A 15,803-nucleotide genomic window follows, 5' to 3' on the forward strand; every position below is an offset into this window, starting at 1 on the left:
ATGGCAATTCAAGCGTAAAATGTTAGTATATTGACTAGTCCCCCCCCTCCAACGTTGAATAAGGCAGCCACGATAACCTCACCTAGCCCAGTGCTATTCAAAACTACTGGAATTCTCTATTAGTTCAATATACATAGATATGGATATTTTATTGGCACTAATAAAATCGCCCACAGTATTAACTTTTGGGGGCCAAATCCCCATATTGTGTAAGAATGTCGCTATCGAACTCTTGCGATTTATAAAATTATTAAGCTTCTCAAGTTTTCTTTTAGTACCTATTTACTTAGAATAAAGTGCAGTTTTCAACATAAGCGCAAAATACACAAAGATTTGTTTCCTAGACACTTATAATTAATTTAAATTTTTTCTTTTACAGGTCATGTCCTTGAACTAGCGGAGCAGTCTGAGAATAAAACCTTGGCGGTATTTTCCCAAGTATACCGACGCATGGTGCCTCAGTCCAGCGAATTGATACGTCAGCTCTATTCGGAGATCATGAAGTAAGTCAACTATCCACTTTGGCTCACTCCATCTGCTTTTCTTATCAAATCGTTATTTAATGCTTTTCCAACGTTTTCTTTTTCCTTACTTACAGCCACTTGAGGAATGCGAATAGTAATGGTATCAACACCGGCAGCAGCAGCACCAGCACCAGCAGCAGCGGCAGCGGCAACAACCTGAGCAATCTAGAAGATGCCATACAGAAATTCTTTGTGAATCTCTTTCCGGTCGCCTATCATCAGGCGGTGCACTTGAGCAAGGATAATTATGGCGAATTACATGAGGATTATATCAATTGCTTGAAGCACACATTCGACGATCTGCAACCATTCGGCAGCATACCCAAGGAGATCAAACGCAATTTGCTTCAAAGCGTACAAACGGCGAGCATCTTCTTGAACTCACTGCAACAGAGCGCTGAAGTGCTTAGCGAGACTGATGAATTGTATGCCATGTATCTGACCGACAACTGTCAGAAGCATTTGCTCAAGATGAGCTACTGTCCGAGCTGTAATGGATATCAGAAGACACAAGTGAAAGCGTGCTACAGCTACTGCATGAATGTGCTGCGGTAAGTGCGAGCATTTTGGATTGGATTGGCGGAAGCGCGAAATGATTGAAATTTTCAAGGATTTTTTTTTATGTATTACTATTATTGTTTTTTTTTCTCTCTCTCCCTCTCTTCCTCTTCACAGTGGCTGCTCGGCTCAATACGCTGGCGTATTGGATAGCCCTTGGTCGAATGTGGTGGATGCTATACAAAATTTAGTGACGACTCACATACGATCGGATAGTGGCATTGTAACAACAATCAAGCAGCTGGATATAAAATTGTCCGAAACCATTATGCGGGCTATGGAGAATGGACCTAACCTAGAAATGAAGGTAAGTTGGAGATGCACTCGGTATTGAGTATTTGTTGTTGATGTCATTGATCTCTGGAATTAAATCCGAACAATGTTCCCATCAAGTCTGGAAATTTTGCTGACCCGTTAAACCACTTTTTTCTTGAAACAAAGATATCTACGTATTCTTTACTGTTACTACCACATTTTGACGCCGTTAACCTACACGAATAAAATATTTACTGCTACATTTTAATTACTACGATTCCTCCTTGTTCCCACGTTGAGCGCCTTTTGATATTTTGTACTTGAATCCCATTTAGTTACTGCATCTCCATATCTGGAGACTCAACATTAGAGTGGGCCAATATTAATCAAAGTTGTTTTCGCCTACAACTATAAATGCTTTTCCTGCTTAAATACTAAGCACTGAATTTCTCTACTTTGCAGGGGATGTTTAGGTATTTTTATACAAACTTTTTAGCGACTATTATGCCAACTTTTGTAGTAAATTTTATGGCAACTTAAAAAGTGAATTTTATAGCCTATTTTAAAACGCAATGCAAAATACATTGTTGCTTTTTTAAATAAGTAATTTTTGTTAAAAAATTGCTTTACTTAACAGGAAATTTTTTTAGCATTTTTAAAGGAAACTTTATAGCAGCTTTTATGGCAATTTTAATAGTCAATTGTTTAGCAAATGTTAAAGCAGTCAAAATAAGCTTTTACGGTTTTTTTATATAAATAATTTTCTTTAAAAAAAAATCAAGAAAATAGTTTTTATTATCAGCAGAATTGTTGTGTCACCCTAATGCGCCATTGATTGATGCTTTCCCTACCTTCTAAGGCTACACCGGTAGGTCATCGAATTGTCGCCGGTTCTTGCTTTAATTAAATCGCCAGCTTTGCCAATATTTTTATTTCCCAATGCAGTTGAAAGTAAAGGTAATGGCGGAAAAAACTCGCTCCCATTTAATTTTGTTTTTTGATTTTTCTTTGCAAATTTTTGCCTTACCCTTGCCAAATTGCAAGGATCGAAGTGGAGCAAATGTTCCAGCTTTTATCTCTGCCTTTCGATTGTTGATTTTTCGGTGCAAGTATTTTCCCCTTAAAAAGCGAAAGGCATTAACGGCTAGGGAGGAATCGAATGGAGAGACCGAACACTGTTGGAATACTAAATACTTGTAAATGTAAATGAGATCTATTTAATTATTTGAGCCCATACGGAAGCTGGCCTTGCATTCTAAATACATACAGTGACTCAAACAAATGACCACGTGTCGATTTTTTTTTTTAATATTCGCAATGTTTTTCGAGCTAAATTTTTTTTAGTCATTTTTCTATAAAAGTACCGTCTAAACGTTTCAAACTTTATACAAAATTTAGGGGAATTCAACAAATTTTCATCAAAATTTAAACTTTTTAATCTGAATCTTTAGAACATTTGCGGGTATGCAGTTTTATAGCCCAAATAATTTTAGTTTAATGAAGGGCAAGTTTCAAGCGGCTAAAAAATCCCGTTGATTTTTGAAACATCTTTTTTGGTGACAGATTTTTGAACTTTTTTCCATATAAGCATACAATTCTTACGAAATAAAACGCGAGAGACCGTTAGCAAATAAAAATTTCAAAAAATCAACATCAGTTTTTGTAAAGTGCACTTGTTATATAACCGAAAAAGTAGTCTCAAAAAAAAATTCTGAAAAATCAACGAGATTTTTTAGCCGTTTAAAACTTGCACTTCATTAGACTAAAATTGTATGGGCTATAAAATTGCATACCCAAAAATGTTCTAAAGATTCAGATTAAAAAGTTGAAATTTTGATAAAAATTTGTTGAATTTTCCTAATTTTTGTATATATTTTTATAGAAAAATTGACAAACAAAAAATTAGCTCAAAAAACATTGCGAATATTTAAATAAAATTAGCACGTAGTCAGTTGTTTGAGTCACTGTATATATATATGGAAATGAAAATTTACAAACTTTATGAAGGTAATTGTATCTTATGAATACATATCGTTCGTTTACTGTAAGAAGGTCACAACTTGAAAACTCAAAAAATTCTAAAAAAAGTTTTGTTTGGTTTTTGCTCTTAAAGGCCACTATCACAGAGGATAGTTAACTCACATCCGGCAGTTAACTCGCAATTTTCGTACGGAATATCTATAGTTAACTGCCGAATGTGAGTTAACTCTCCACTGTTGAAACGGGACTTAAAGTAGGCTAAAAACTACAAAGAATGTAATCGTAAAATTTAACTCAGAGGCCAAAGCAGTCATCAAACCATAATTTTGATCCACGCTTTGGCCAAAGAGTAATTGTTTCCTAGTTACGGCTGCTAAGCAAAGTACAAAAAAGAGTAAAAAAAAAATATTATTTTCTAATGGTACACAATTAACAGATATCGTTATATAAAAAAAAATGGTTACGATAATTGCTGCATACCTTGATTATAAACCGTTGTTCTTTGGATTATGACGTTCTTTCAGCAAACGAGTGATATTTTTAAACTATGTATTATGGAAAGTCCTCTCTTTCGCGGACTTACAAGAAATCGTTTTTGAAGTGAGAAAAAATTGCATATTCCTTATTATTTATTTAAAGCGGTTATGGGCGCTGCCTTGCGCGCGGGCAAAGCTCTTTTAAGCTTTTTATACATTTTGTATAGGCGCGTTCTGAGTAAAAGCTCTCTCTGCCCATCGCTGATTTAAAGCTCAAGCGGCTCCATAACAGACTCATGGGCATCTATCTTCTAATCAATCTTTTATTATTTAACTAAAAAAAAAAAGAAAACGAGAAAACAAATTGTTGCACCGCGCTCTTCACCGCATTCCATTTATGTGCCGCTGCTCTACTTATGATAAAAATCATTCTAATTGTTTTAGTTTTCACCGCAGACAAGGAAATAATTTAAGCTGCCCAGTAGCGGGGTAGCAAAGATTTTTGGTGTGCATAAGAATGTTCACATACATACATATTTTTCCGTTAGCCTCCTCTGCTGAAGCGCCTGCTGTTTGCGATTTTATTGCCACTTTGATAAATTATGAAAGTGCCTCGACGATGATTGATTAGTGCACATTTATTTGACCTCTAGCAATTCGGGTTGGGTGCGAATGTTGCAAGTAAAACACCACAAAATGTATGCATCATACAGCAAAAATGTGAACAAATCCGCCAACGTGGTGCCACTACTTTTCGTCGATGCCGAACAAAGCTGTTGACGCGCATAAGTTGCTGCCGCAGGAGAGTGGCAGAGCCGAGTGTAAGGTGGGTGAGAGGAAGCTCAATAGAATCGCTGGTTTTCGTTACCCGTATGATGTTCTGTTGTAAGTAGGTAATTGAAAATAATTGCACCTAACTGTGCACTTTTCTTCAAACGATTAAACTGTTTGCATGTTTAACAGTTTGGTTTACAAAAAAAAAAAAAATATGACTCAGTTGTATTTTTATTTATTAAAATGGGTAGCAGTGGGTGGGCCTGTGGAATGATGAGTTTTAAATGGGCGTCAGTTTTTTCTGTTGTCGCTTTGTTTTTCAATGCAAATGCACCAATGCTCATATGTGCATTAGGGTGTGCTTAGATGGTCGTAATTTTTTTTTTTGAGCCAACAAATCTTTAATGCCTGTTTGACACTATTCGGAGGTATATATTTAAAGATATCTGAGTATAACTTTGCCCGACATTGGAAAACGCACGAATGTAGCAGTACTGCTTTGCACACTACTCTCAGCCAGATTAATATATCGTCGATGGTTTTAAATTCTTAAGCACACAACGAATGCTACTATCATCGAATAAGTTCAAGTACATTGGAAAATGTGTAAATAAAGTCCACCTTCGGATATCTGTATGTCTATAAAAACAATGCAAATTCGTTAAATAAAATCGAGATTATAATCAGTGCGGCAGTAGCATATATTGCAGACAGCCTAAAGCTTGTGGCACGTTGCACTGAAAATGCATTCAATTTATAAACTCGTAAGTTGCATGAGCAGCAGCGAGCCACATCGCTTCCTGTGCTTATAAGCATTTAAGTACACTTTACGTGTTGAGTAGATAGATTGTATTGTTGTTGATGTTGTTTTCATTTTTTTTTTTTTTTTGTTTTTCATTGTCTGAATGTCAAGTTTGAATTAAATTTATAATTTTCATTGTGCGCCATCGTTGTAATGCCGGAAAGTGTGCTCTTAATCATAAACTTGAGTACTTTGGTATGGCACATGTATGTACATACAATCCATAAGTGCTGATGGGATGAAGTAGGTAGTGTTTGCATTTACTTGAGAATACTTAATAAAATAGTTTTACTTAGTAAATATGCTTTGATGATTGTATTTGCGAAATGCAGAATAAATCCACCTTCAAAAAATATGTATGCATAATGGCCGGCGTGTGCACAACATATATACAAACATACATATATACATACTTAGAAAACGATGACACAATACCATTGCAGAATGCAAAACTGTAAAATTTTTTACGAATTTCTTTTATGCTCTTTGTGTAGTACGTATTTGATGGTCTTCATGTTAAGATATTCTGGATTATGGACAGGAATTTATCTGGTTTCTCTGAATGTGTACACCAAATACCATTTCTTTCATCCTTTTCCTCACATTTTTTGGGGATGTGTTGATTTTCTCAGCTTCAAATCGCAAAGATTAAAGTGTGGTGGTTGGCACTTACTTTCAAAGATTTAAGTATTTAAAATGCAAATACATTTAACAAAAGTATTTTGTTTTTGTGTTTTAAATACTTTTTCAGGCAAAATTTATATTTGTTTACCTATTCTTTATTATTCTTCATATCATAAAGTTTTCATTTGAAAATTCTTTCATTCGCATTACCAATAATTTAAGAAGGTTATGCGAAGCGCAATAAATAAAGAGTTTTTGAATTGTTTTGTTATTACCCTGCAAACGAAAGTTTCCGAAATCTTGACGAAATATTTAGGAGTATCTCATTTTCGTAAAAATTTTTTTACGAAGAAAACTATATGAAGTGGTTGACGCGAACTCGTAAAGAAATTTCCGTACGAAAAATAAAGAAAATTCTGAAAAAAATCTGCAAGAAATTGTTCACATAGCGGCATTATTTTGATTTCTTTACCGATTTTCTTCAGAAATAGAAGTTAAATAAAAGCTATTATTTTAGGTACAATATTGATTTATGTAAATCCTAAAGTTTATATGGTACAGAAGGAAGATGTAGTCAACCAACTATCAAAAATTTATGCACATAAAAATACATGTTTACTTTTTAGGCACCGTTTTTCTACTTTTAGGTACAACTTTTCGACAAATAGTTACAATATGAAAATTTAGTATTCTTCACTAGTGCGAAAAAATAATAATGTGACGTCAGCGAGAGGGTGGATGCTATCCGCGGAAGGCGCCTTCTTTATGTCCCTACATCGTGGGCACGGTTAGATTTTGGCGACCTCTCACGGCGATGTCCGTTTTCATGGTGTCTGTCTAACCTATCATTTATTTTGTACTCACTAATGCCAAATCACCATGGCACCAAATGGCATTTCCTAAAGTCGCATCTCTATGCTAATAAACGGGCTTAAAGCGATCATAATCCACCACCTTAAGAAGCCGTGACGGACATTTAAGCGAACTTGGGTTCCATACATAATGGCATTCGCGTGCCTTTCAAATACAAAAAGATTTTCGTTGTGATACCTCACACACAGCTTCTTTAAATTCCATTACATTTCAACATCTCACCGCCCTTATTACAAAACCCTTTAGATGTCTACTGAATGCAAACGAATCGAAAATATATATTATATATTTCTCCTATAGATTCGCATTGTCCGTCTCCGTCTGAATATTGTTTTTTACCGCAGCTGACTTAAAAGTTCTATAAAACCTGGTAGATGCATTTTGCCCGTCGGATTCGTAGACTAGTCCATTATTCACTCTGTCCTTACACTTTTGATAACTTTGCAAATACATAAATCAAAATTAATTGAAAAATCATCTAACTTTGGGCAATTAACTATTTCAGCATTTAATACTAAGTAATTTTAAATTGGTTGAAAAGACATCTGCAAACGAAACATACTGACTTTGAAGTGCTTTAAGCCAAATGCATTTTAAAGTAGTTGAAATCAAATGCAGAGTCGCATAATTGACTACTTCCTAGGACTTTGCCATGTCAAAGTAAACATTTCGTTCCAAGGAAGAATGTCAGATCTTCAATTAGTTGTGGTGGGTAAAAAACTGGTGGAACATCATTATTTAAACAATTTCCTTTCCGTACTGGGTATATACACACAACTCCACGTACATACATACATACATACATGCCAACAAACAAAAGCTTAGGTGCCCATTCATTATTATGCACCACACATCGTTATTACCTGGCCAATGTTTACATTTTCGTAAATTACACCAAACAACAGCAATCACTGCGACTGCATAACCGCACCAGCCCTCAAAGCCAGAATTTTCAAATATTTTCCACTCGATAGTGATGGTGGTGGTATCCATTGATATACATACATATATGGACGCTTAACAATGACCGTATGTGCATGTATGTACATATGTCGCACGGGTGTACCTACATACATACATATGTATGTGCTTATGCATGCATCAATGAGCCATCGAAAAACTGTGGGATACTTCGATGCGAACAGTTAGTCGTCCATGGATCTGTTGACTGCGTCCGAATGCCACAATGCCACCACTGCATGTACATATTCATGTTTATTAGAATTTAATTGTCTGTGTGTGGCATGACCATGCTGCAACTTGGACATTTTCATTACAAAGATACCATTAGATGTGGGAACTGTGTACTCAAAAAAATGCCTGCGTGTGTGACATTCATACGAAACGTCTGTGGAGCCTCCAAGTTAATAAGTTTTGAACATTGTTCTTCTTTAACTGCGTTGAAAATTTCTCAAACTAAGCATTCGGATATGGAAGCTCTCACATCTTTACTTTATTGTCTTTAGCTGAAATTTTTCGGTCTTCGAGATATAGTACCATATGTTTGGGGCAACCCCACAAGGAAAGGTTATCCGCTTGAAAAAGCGGAAAGTTTATTATGTCGATAATCATATCAATTAAGAAAAAAGTTCGTATGTCCTTGTTTTTTGGTTGGTCCCACTGAGCTAAACCAATCAGACCGTAAACTACACTATTTGCTTTGAAGTAGAAAAGGGGAACGGGATATCGGGACCCGCGGGACCCACGTACTAATTTTAAAATGGCCCGGATGGACGGTATGTATCGACACTCCTGGGGCCTATTTCATAAAGCGACAATGATAATTTTGTAATGACAGCAGGGTGGGCAAAAACTCGGAGTTCGAGCGAGCGAGCGAGCAAACTCCTACTCAATGCCTCGCAGACAACGAGGCGCTCGCAGCTCGTACTCGTAGCAGCAATGAGGCGAGGCACGTGAAGTTTGCCTCGCTCGCTAAACGAGCGAGCGCTGCTTGTTTCCTCGCGCTCCTATTAAACGAGCGAGGCTGTTGTGTGTTGCCTCGCTCGCAGTACGAGGCGAGTAGCTGTCTGCATATTCGCTCTGCTAGGTAAGACGAGTGAGCGAGGAGCGAGCGCTCCGAGTGCACTATACAACACATGCATTTTTGTGCATAAAAATGCGGGAATGTATGTCAATAGATTATGTACGAAAGTATGTTAATAATTGTATGTACATATGTACATATGCATATAAATATGTGAATATTATATCGAGCCCTAACCGCCAAAATAACGTAAGCGACATTTTTTTCAAAATTTTATTTTTGATGCTGAAATGTACCTAGATGCTCTAGGAATATTTCTGCATCAAAAAGAAAATTTTGAAAAAAATGTCGCTTACGTTATTTTGGCGGTTAGGGCTCGATATTAGGGCAGCTTTTAAAACAACAAATAAAATTTATTACATACGTAAGCACAGATTATGGAATGAGATATTTTTTAGAGTTATATACATACATAACATGCATATTTATATATGTATGTATGTATGTATTTATGTATGTATGTACATATGCATGTATTTTGTCTTTACAGAGAAAAGTAAGTAACGAAGATAGTATAGATAATCGTTTGTGCCGCAGAAACAAAAAACAAGTAAGCACTTGTTAGCACCCCAAAATAGTTTGCTACTTGTAGCAGTTATGCTGTATACCTGAATGAAATATAATCCTTGGAGAAAAAATTTATTTGTGGCCTGTTGTTCAAGGACATATGTACATATGTATGTATGTATGGATATGTATTTGCGTAAACAAAGAATACAACTTTGGCGTTGCGTTGGCGTTGAATTTCAAAGCAGCCGTCCACCGTATATATGTACTTACCATTACGTTACTTCGTTTGCCTGCCTGAGTAAATTGTTTGCCTTTGATGTCTCGTTTTTTCCCCTTTGTCCACTCAGCTTTTACCTACTTCACATCGCCCCCGTTTGGTTTACCCGCTTTATATGCTCGCTAGTTTGCGTTTCCCGGATTTTCCCTACCCTCCGCCCATGGATGCTACCTAGTATGTATGCAGACATAGGCACCTAAATGGAAAAATATGAACATTCTACTTGAAATGTTTCCAAAATTATTAAAAAAAACACAATTATGATATTTTTCGAGTGAGAATGATATATTTATGCTATAAAACTACACACCAAGCATTGCTCTACATATAAATGTGATTAAAAAGTTTAAAACTTTGTTGAAATTTTCAAATCTTTTTACAAAGTATGAAACTTGCTTGGACTTGTATGGTCTGTCTCTCATGTACACTTAGGTCTTTTTTATGCGGTAGATGCGTTCTTCAGAAAGCCGCATAAAAAAGTTCTTTAATTTCATACAAGAACAGGAGATGCGTTCCAGCATTTTCAAAACCCGCATAAATTCAGATACTTCAAAAAAAAAAAACAATTTATTTCTTCACTTCTGTATTTTAACCAAAACAAAAAATATCATAAAAAATGCATGAATTATGTAAGAAAAATTGATTGCAAAAAAGTAATAAAAACTCTCAAAGAAGCAAAATCGATACAGTGAAAAAAATGTTTGAAAAACCTCATAAATTCAAATCCGCATAAAAAAGAACCACATAAAAAGAGACCTAAGTGTATAAGTTGAAATTTTATAAGCTATTGAAAATTAAAAAAACTATACCTACATATACTACGTTTATACGTAAGCTATTTGCAAATAAAAATAATTTGCTAATACCTAACTCACTGTTTATTCGATGGTGAAAAATTCTTTTTTAATATTGCCTGATTATAAAAAGGCAATAATATGACAATCGAAAAAGAAAATAAAGTTTAAAATGGCAACGTCTTGATTATAAAAAGGCAATAAGATGACAATCGAAAAAGAAAATAAACCTAAGAATGGCGGCGTCTTGGGCTTATTTGCAAATAGTAGCACTAATCAATATTTATTTGCGTGATTTAGTTATTTGCAAATAAAAAGTTAACTCAGCGTTTATACGGCAAATTTTACCATTTTGCAAATTGTTATTTGCGAATAATACGTGCGTATAAGTACATAGTAATATATATGTATGCACATATGAGCCTACCTAGTAGATAAAACTGGCAAAAATAGCACGCATCTATTCTTCTGTGCATGAAAATATATACATAAATAAATACATACATATGTGTATATATGTATGTATATACATATCTACATGTGTGCATAGAATCGTTTGCTCTAAATTCTTAGTTGATGCAATTTTTATCCCATACATTTTTGCTGACCAAACAACCCGTTTGCCTGTCTAATCTGCTTGCCTCATTTCCCTCGCTCGTTTACTCGCCTCGCTCGTCTGCTGCTGCAAATGAGTGCCTCGCTCGCAACGCCCCTCTCGCGAGGGCAGAGCTAATGAGGCCCTCGTTTGCTTGCCGCTCTACTCTTGCGCCGCCCTCGCTTGCTTACTCGCTCGCTGGCTACTCATCGCGTGCGCTCGTACCTAACGAGTGCTCATTTGCAAACAGCCTCGCGTGTTCCTCGTGAGTTGCGCTAACTCAGAGCAAACTAACGAGCGAGCGAGGGGCCAAAATGAGGCAAATCCGAACCCTGAATGACAGGCATATTCCATGTTGTCCGTGACAATTTGACAGTTTGGTGGTGTGGGTGTTTTGTTTCATGAAAACAACCTCTTAAACTCCATGAGAAATTCCATTGAAAAAGTGACAAATTGTCATTGTCGTGTTTTAAAATTGTCGTTGACAAAGTTGTCGCCAGTCATATGAAATTTATATGTAAATGATATGTAATACTTGCATTTGCATTATTTTAGTTTTAAGAAATATTATAATTATTGAAAAGTAATGGAATGCACGCAATTACCATATTTGGTTTTGGTTTTGTCGCCATTGTCACGACAATTTTGTTAGAGTGACAATTGTCAGCACAATTGTCGACAATATTCCATATTATCAATGTTGTTTTCCAAAAATTTTCACAGTTGCCTACAAACGTATACGAAATGTGAAAAATTTCGCCAACAATTCTGGCAGTGAAATTTTATAGAAAAATCGACAATTGTCGCACCTGTCACTTTTATGAAATAGGCCCCTGGTAAAACGCTATATGAAATTAGCACCTTTAAAAATTATACTGTGTAAAAAATGAACGGCAAGCAAAATAAAATAACCAGAAGATGCCAGATATTTCAGAATGACGAAAGCGGAATATTCGAGAAAGAGAAAGACGTGTGCATTTTTTTAGTGATAGTTGTTGGGGCCAGGGGATCCGCCGTACAAATCTAAAAAAACTTTGTCTTCGGGACCGAAAAATTCAATATCGGGATAGGTGGAATCGGTGTTGAATATTTAGTCCCGCGCGCATCTCTAGTCTGAAGGCCACTTTGGTCGATAAATGCATTCCCTCTTGAATCGAACAATCTACACCGAGTTTAGCTCCAGCGGAGACTGGGGATCTTATTTGGGAGCCTTATATAAAGTAAATTTTTAAATAGTTCTCGAAACTAACCTTAGTCATACAGCTAAATGGAGATATGATGGTTATGCTCTACATGGTCTCAAGTTCTTTCTATGGCAGTTGGTTTAGGTGGGATGCGGTGAAATTGCATGCCAGAGGAACTTTCAAGCAGACTTTCACAGTTACACTTTCTATTTTTGCTCATTAGGCATCGTTTCTTTATCTTGCGGAGACCCTATCTAACATAAACTAGCCCAATCTAACCATACTTAAGCCATTCTCCAATTTGATCACTATTCCAATTATTTAAAATTTTTTTTTTCTTTTCATCTCGCAGGTCAAGAAAACATGTGGCACGCCAAAACTTTTGCCCTCACTAACAGCGGACAATGATCTACGCCCTCTGCAGCCGCACAACATTAAATGGGCAACCCCACCGGATGCGGAAATTCTGCACTTCCAATCAACCATAGACAAATCCAAGGAATTCTACTCGAACATCGTCAACAAGTGAGTACTTGCACAAGAATTGTAGACAATTGTATAACAAGTAATTTTTAAGCAAAAAAATAAATTTAAGACTACCGTTAATTTTTTCATGATCCAATAATCGGATCTAAACCAAATTAGTATGGGACCATCTGTGAGACACGATAGAAGAATTATCGTAATCGGTTAACGTGGTTCAAAGTAACGCGGTAATATACATAAAAAAAAAAATATGTAGATATATATTCCGACGAACTGATAACCTTCTCCTTTTTTTGAAGTCGGTTAATAAATGAAACACAGAGATCTTAATTTTTTGTACTAACCCATTACTGTAATACTTTTATTACCGTTAATTTTTTACACGTACTATTTTGTAATTTACATTCCGAATCTTGCGCAGAAGATCGCGCAACACAGTATAGTAGAGAGGCGCTAAAATAGCTGCGCTGAAAAATATAACGTCACAGATCATCTCCTTATTGGACATGGACATGCATGACTGTAGCGGGTCATCGAACCAACGAACGACCGATGATGCGATGATGCGATGATGCGATGATGGTTGATTGGTGAAATCAGAGAAAGGATTGAAATGCAGATTTTTTAAAAAGATCATAGTTTTGAATTACATACATATAGGAGTCGTACATAGTACATATTTAAAAACTTACCACTTTCATGGGCGGCGCTGGCTTCGGCCGAAAGACGGCATGTATGGTATCGCGGGTGCCACGAACAAAAGATGTTAACATTTGGGCTTTAGGATTTTGTTATTCTTACAGAATTTCGACGACACAACAATTAAAATCGATATTTTCTAGATTTAAATAATAGAAAATTAAATGAAATAGAAGAAAACCGATGACAATCAAATCTTTCATTCATTTTTTTTTTCTTCTATTCTCTATTTTCCACTTTGCTATGCTTGCACAGTGTGTGCGAAGACGATGACATCCAACGAAATGATCACAACTGTTGGACAGGCGATCGTGTTGGCGACTACACCCAACTAGTGATGACCCAAGGTGTAGACACACAACGGTACAATCCCGAGGTGCCGCTGGTGCCAAGCTCGCAATCGACGAAATTGAATGAACTGGTGGACAAGTTGATCAAGGTGCGCAAGAACATCGGAACGGCGGTAAGTCGAGCGCGCGCCAAAAATACGAAAAATAATACATACGTATTCATAATCGTCATTATTTTCCCACTTAGATACCATCCACCACGCGTTCATACTCTGACATACAGAGCGATATGGCGCGCCACGATGAGGAGGGCTCCGGCGGCCACATGCCCGACGACATGGATGACGAGGAATACGGCAACCAGAATGGCTCAGGCGATGGATCTGGCGATGGTAGGACACAAACATACATACATACATACATACATACATATACAAATCTAAAAAGCATTTTCAATTATTTCATACTTTTCAATTCGCTTTACAGGTGCCACCTCATCGCCATTCGATCCGTTGGGTCCAACCGAGATCACCAACAATGAAATCGAGCCACGTCAAGAATCCGCGGCGACGCCGCTCACCGCCGCGTGTCCCAGCCGCCTGAGCTCGCTGCTGGCCGGCGCCGCAGTACTAGTCACATTCACAGCCCTTTTGCGAAGCAGAAGCTAAACGCCAACAATGCAACGCAACGCAACGCAACGCACACAGCGCAGCTCGCCAGCAATAAATGTGGATGATGGGGAATGCAAACAAACTAAATTTGTTTCACTTTAGGAATACTATGTATAATTAATTTATACATATATGTATATGTATGTATGAACGACGACGCCGGACAAAGGAAACACACAAAAAACTAAATAAACAATTTAATTAACAATTTAGTTTAGGTATACGCGCTATATGTATGTATACATACTTGCATGTAAATATGTATGTTGATATGCAAGCAAGTACATAAAAATTGAATGTGGAGAGTGCAACTCTGTTTAACAATATTGTATACTAGTATAGGTACTAGTACAGATTTATTGCGAACATACGCTACGTAGGATATACAAACTTACATATAAATACAAACTTACATATAAATATATACAGACATTTATATAAAACAATAAATATGTTATATGTATGTTTATGTATAGAGCTAATAGAGAAAGAGAGAGAGAGAGAGAGATATGGAGAATGCAAGGCATTGCATGCATTAAATCGGTTGAGAACTGATTTACCACACAGAAACAAAGTGTGGGAGGCATAATTTTAGGCGCACAAGCACGCACTCGCTAATAAACTCAAGCCCAGGAATGAATTGTTTTATATGTGAAAAAAACTGAAGTTATTGGTATGCATAGCCAGAGTAGCTACTAAAAACCCCTTAAAGAGGCCAAAACAAGTGAAAATACACAGGAAGTGAGCGCTGTTTTTGAAAAAGAAATAAATTAATTTGAATAGATAATGTAATTGATTATGAATTTTGTAGCTACCTTAGTAAATATAGCCGCAATAAGTAGTTTGAACAAATTTAAATTTGCAAAATATTTCAAAGGGGCAATGTTAATGTTTTCTTGTATAAAATAGTTTCCCAAGAATTTGTCATGAAAGAGAAAAAAGTTAGATCCTCTGCTAATATTCATATACATACGTATGTGTGTGGCTAATGTAATACGTATACGTGAACGTTCATGCAAATTATGTGAGCAAAATTACAAAGTTGTACTTCTTCGACTTAAAAAAAAAAAACCGATTCGACATGAATTATGTGAAATACATCAAAAAATGTTACGCCTTTGAAAATTTGTATGCTTTAACTATTCGTTTTTTAAGTATTTTTTTTTTTTAATCAAATTTTTGATCAAACATTTTCTTTTTGACTAACTGAAAATTCACTCCATTTGGAAAATTGACTAAGTAGAAAAGTTAAAGTTTCGAATGCTTTAACGGCCTTTGGCATACTTTCCGTGGTACTACTTTTTTTAAACTAAATGCGCAACCATAAAATAGACACACTCAAATAAAACGTTTCACTTTTTATATACGAACATTTATGCTTACATAC

General features: G+C 36.1%; 1 protein-coding gene across 1 annotated transcript in view; it reads left to right on the forward strand.

The window, feature by feature from the left end:
• LOC118747633 (division abnormally delayed protein-like) overlaps positions 1-15,519 on the forward strand; it is a 39,468-nt gene extending 23,949 nt beyond the window's left edge. Inside the window, exons 3-9 of the mRNA XM_036481682.1 lie at positions 380-503; positions 599-1,075; positions 1,200-1,389; positions 12,623-12,795; positions 13,711-13,918; positions 13,993-14,137; positions 14,232-15,519. Coding sequence (XP_036337575.1) covers positions 380-503; positions 599-1,075; positions 1,200-1,389; positions 12,623-12,795; positions 13,711-13,918; positions 13,993-14,137; positions 14,232-14,413 — 1,499 coding nt within the window. The 3' untranslated portion in view covers positions 14,414-15,519. The remainder of the gene's footprint in view (positions 1-379; positions 504-598; positions 1,076-1,199; positions 1,390-12,622; positions 12,796-13,710; positions 13,919-13,992; positions 14,138-14,231) is intronic.
• Positions 15,520-15,803: the final 284 nt, after the last annotated feature.

This window comes from Rhagoletis pomonella, unplaced genomic scaffold, assembly GCF_013731165.1.
Source record: "Rhagoletis pomonella isolate Grant_MI unplaced genomic scaffold, Rhpom_1.0 Rhpom_scaffold_00012, whole genome shotgun sequence".
Lineage (NCBI taxonomy): Eukaryota > Metazoa > Arthropoda > Insecta > Diptera > Tephritidae > Rhagoletis > Rhagoletis pomonella.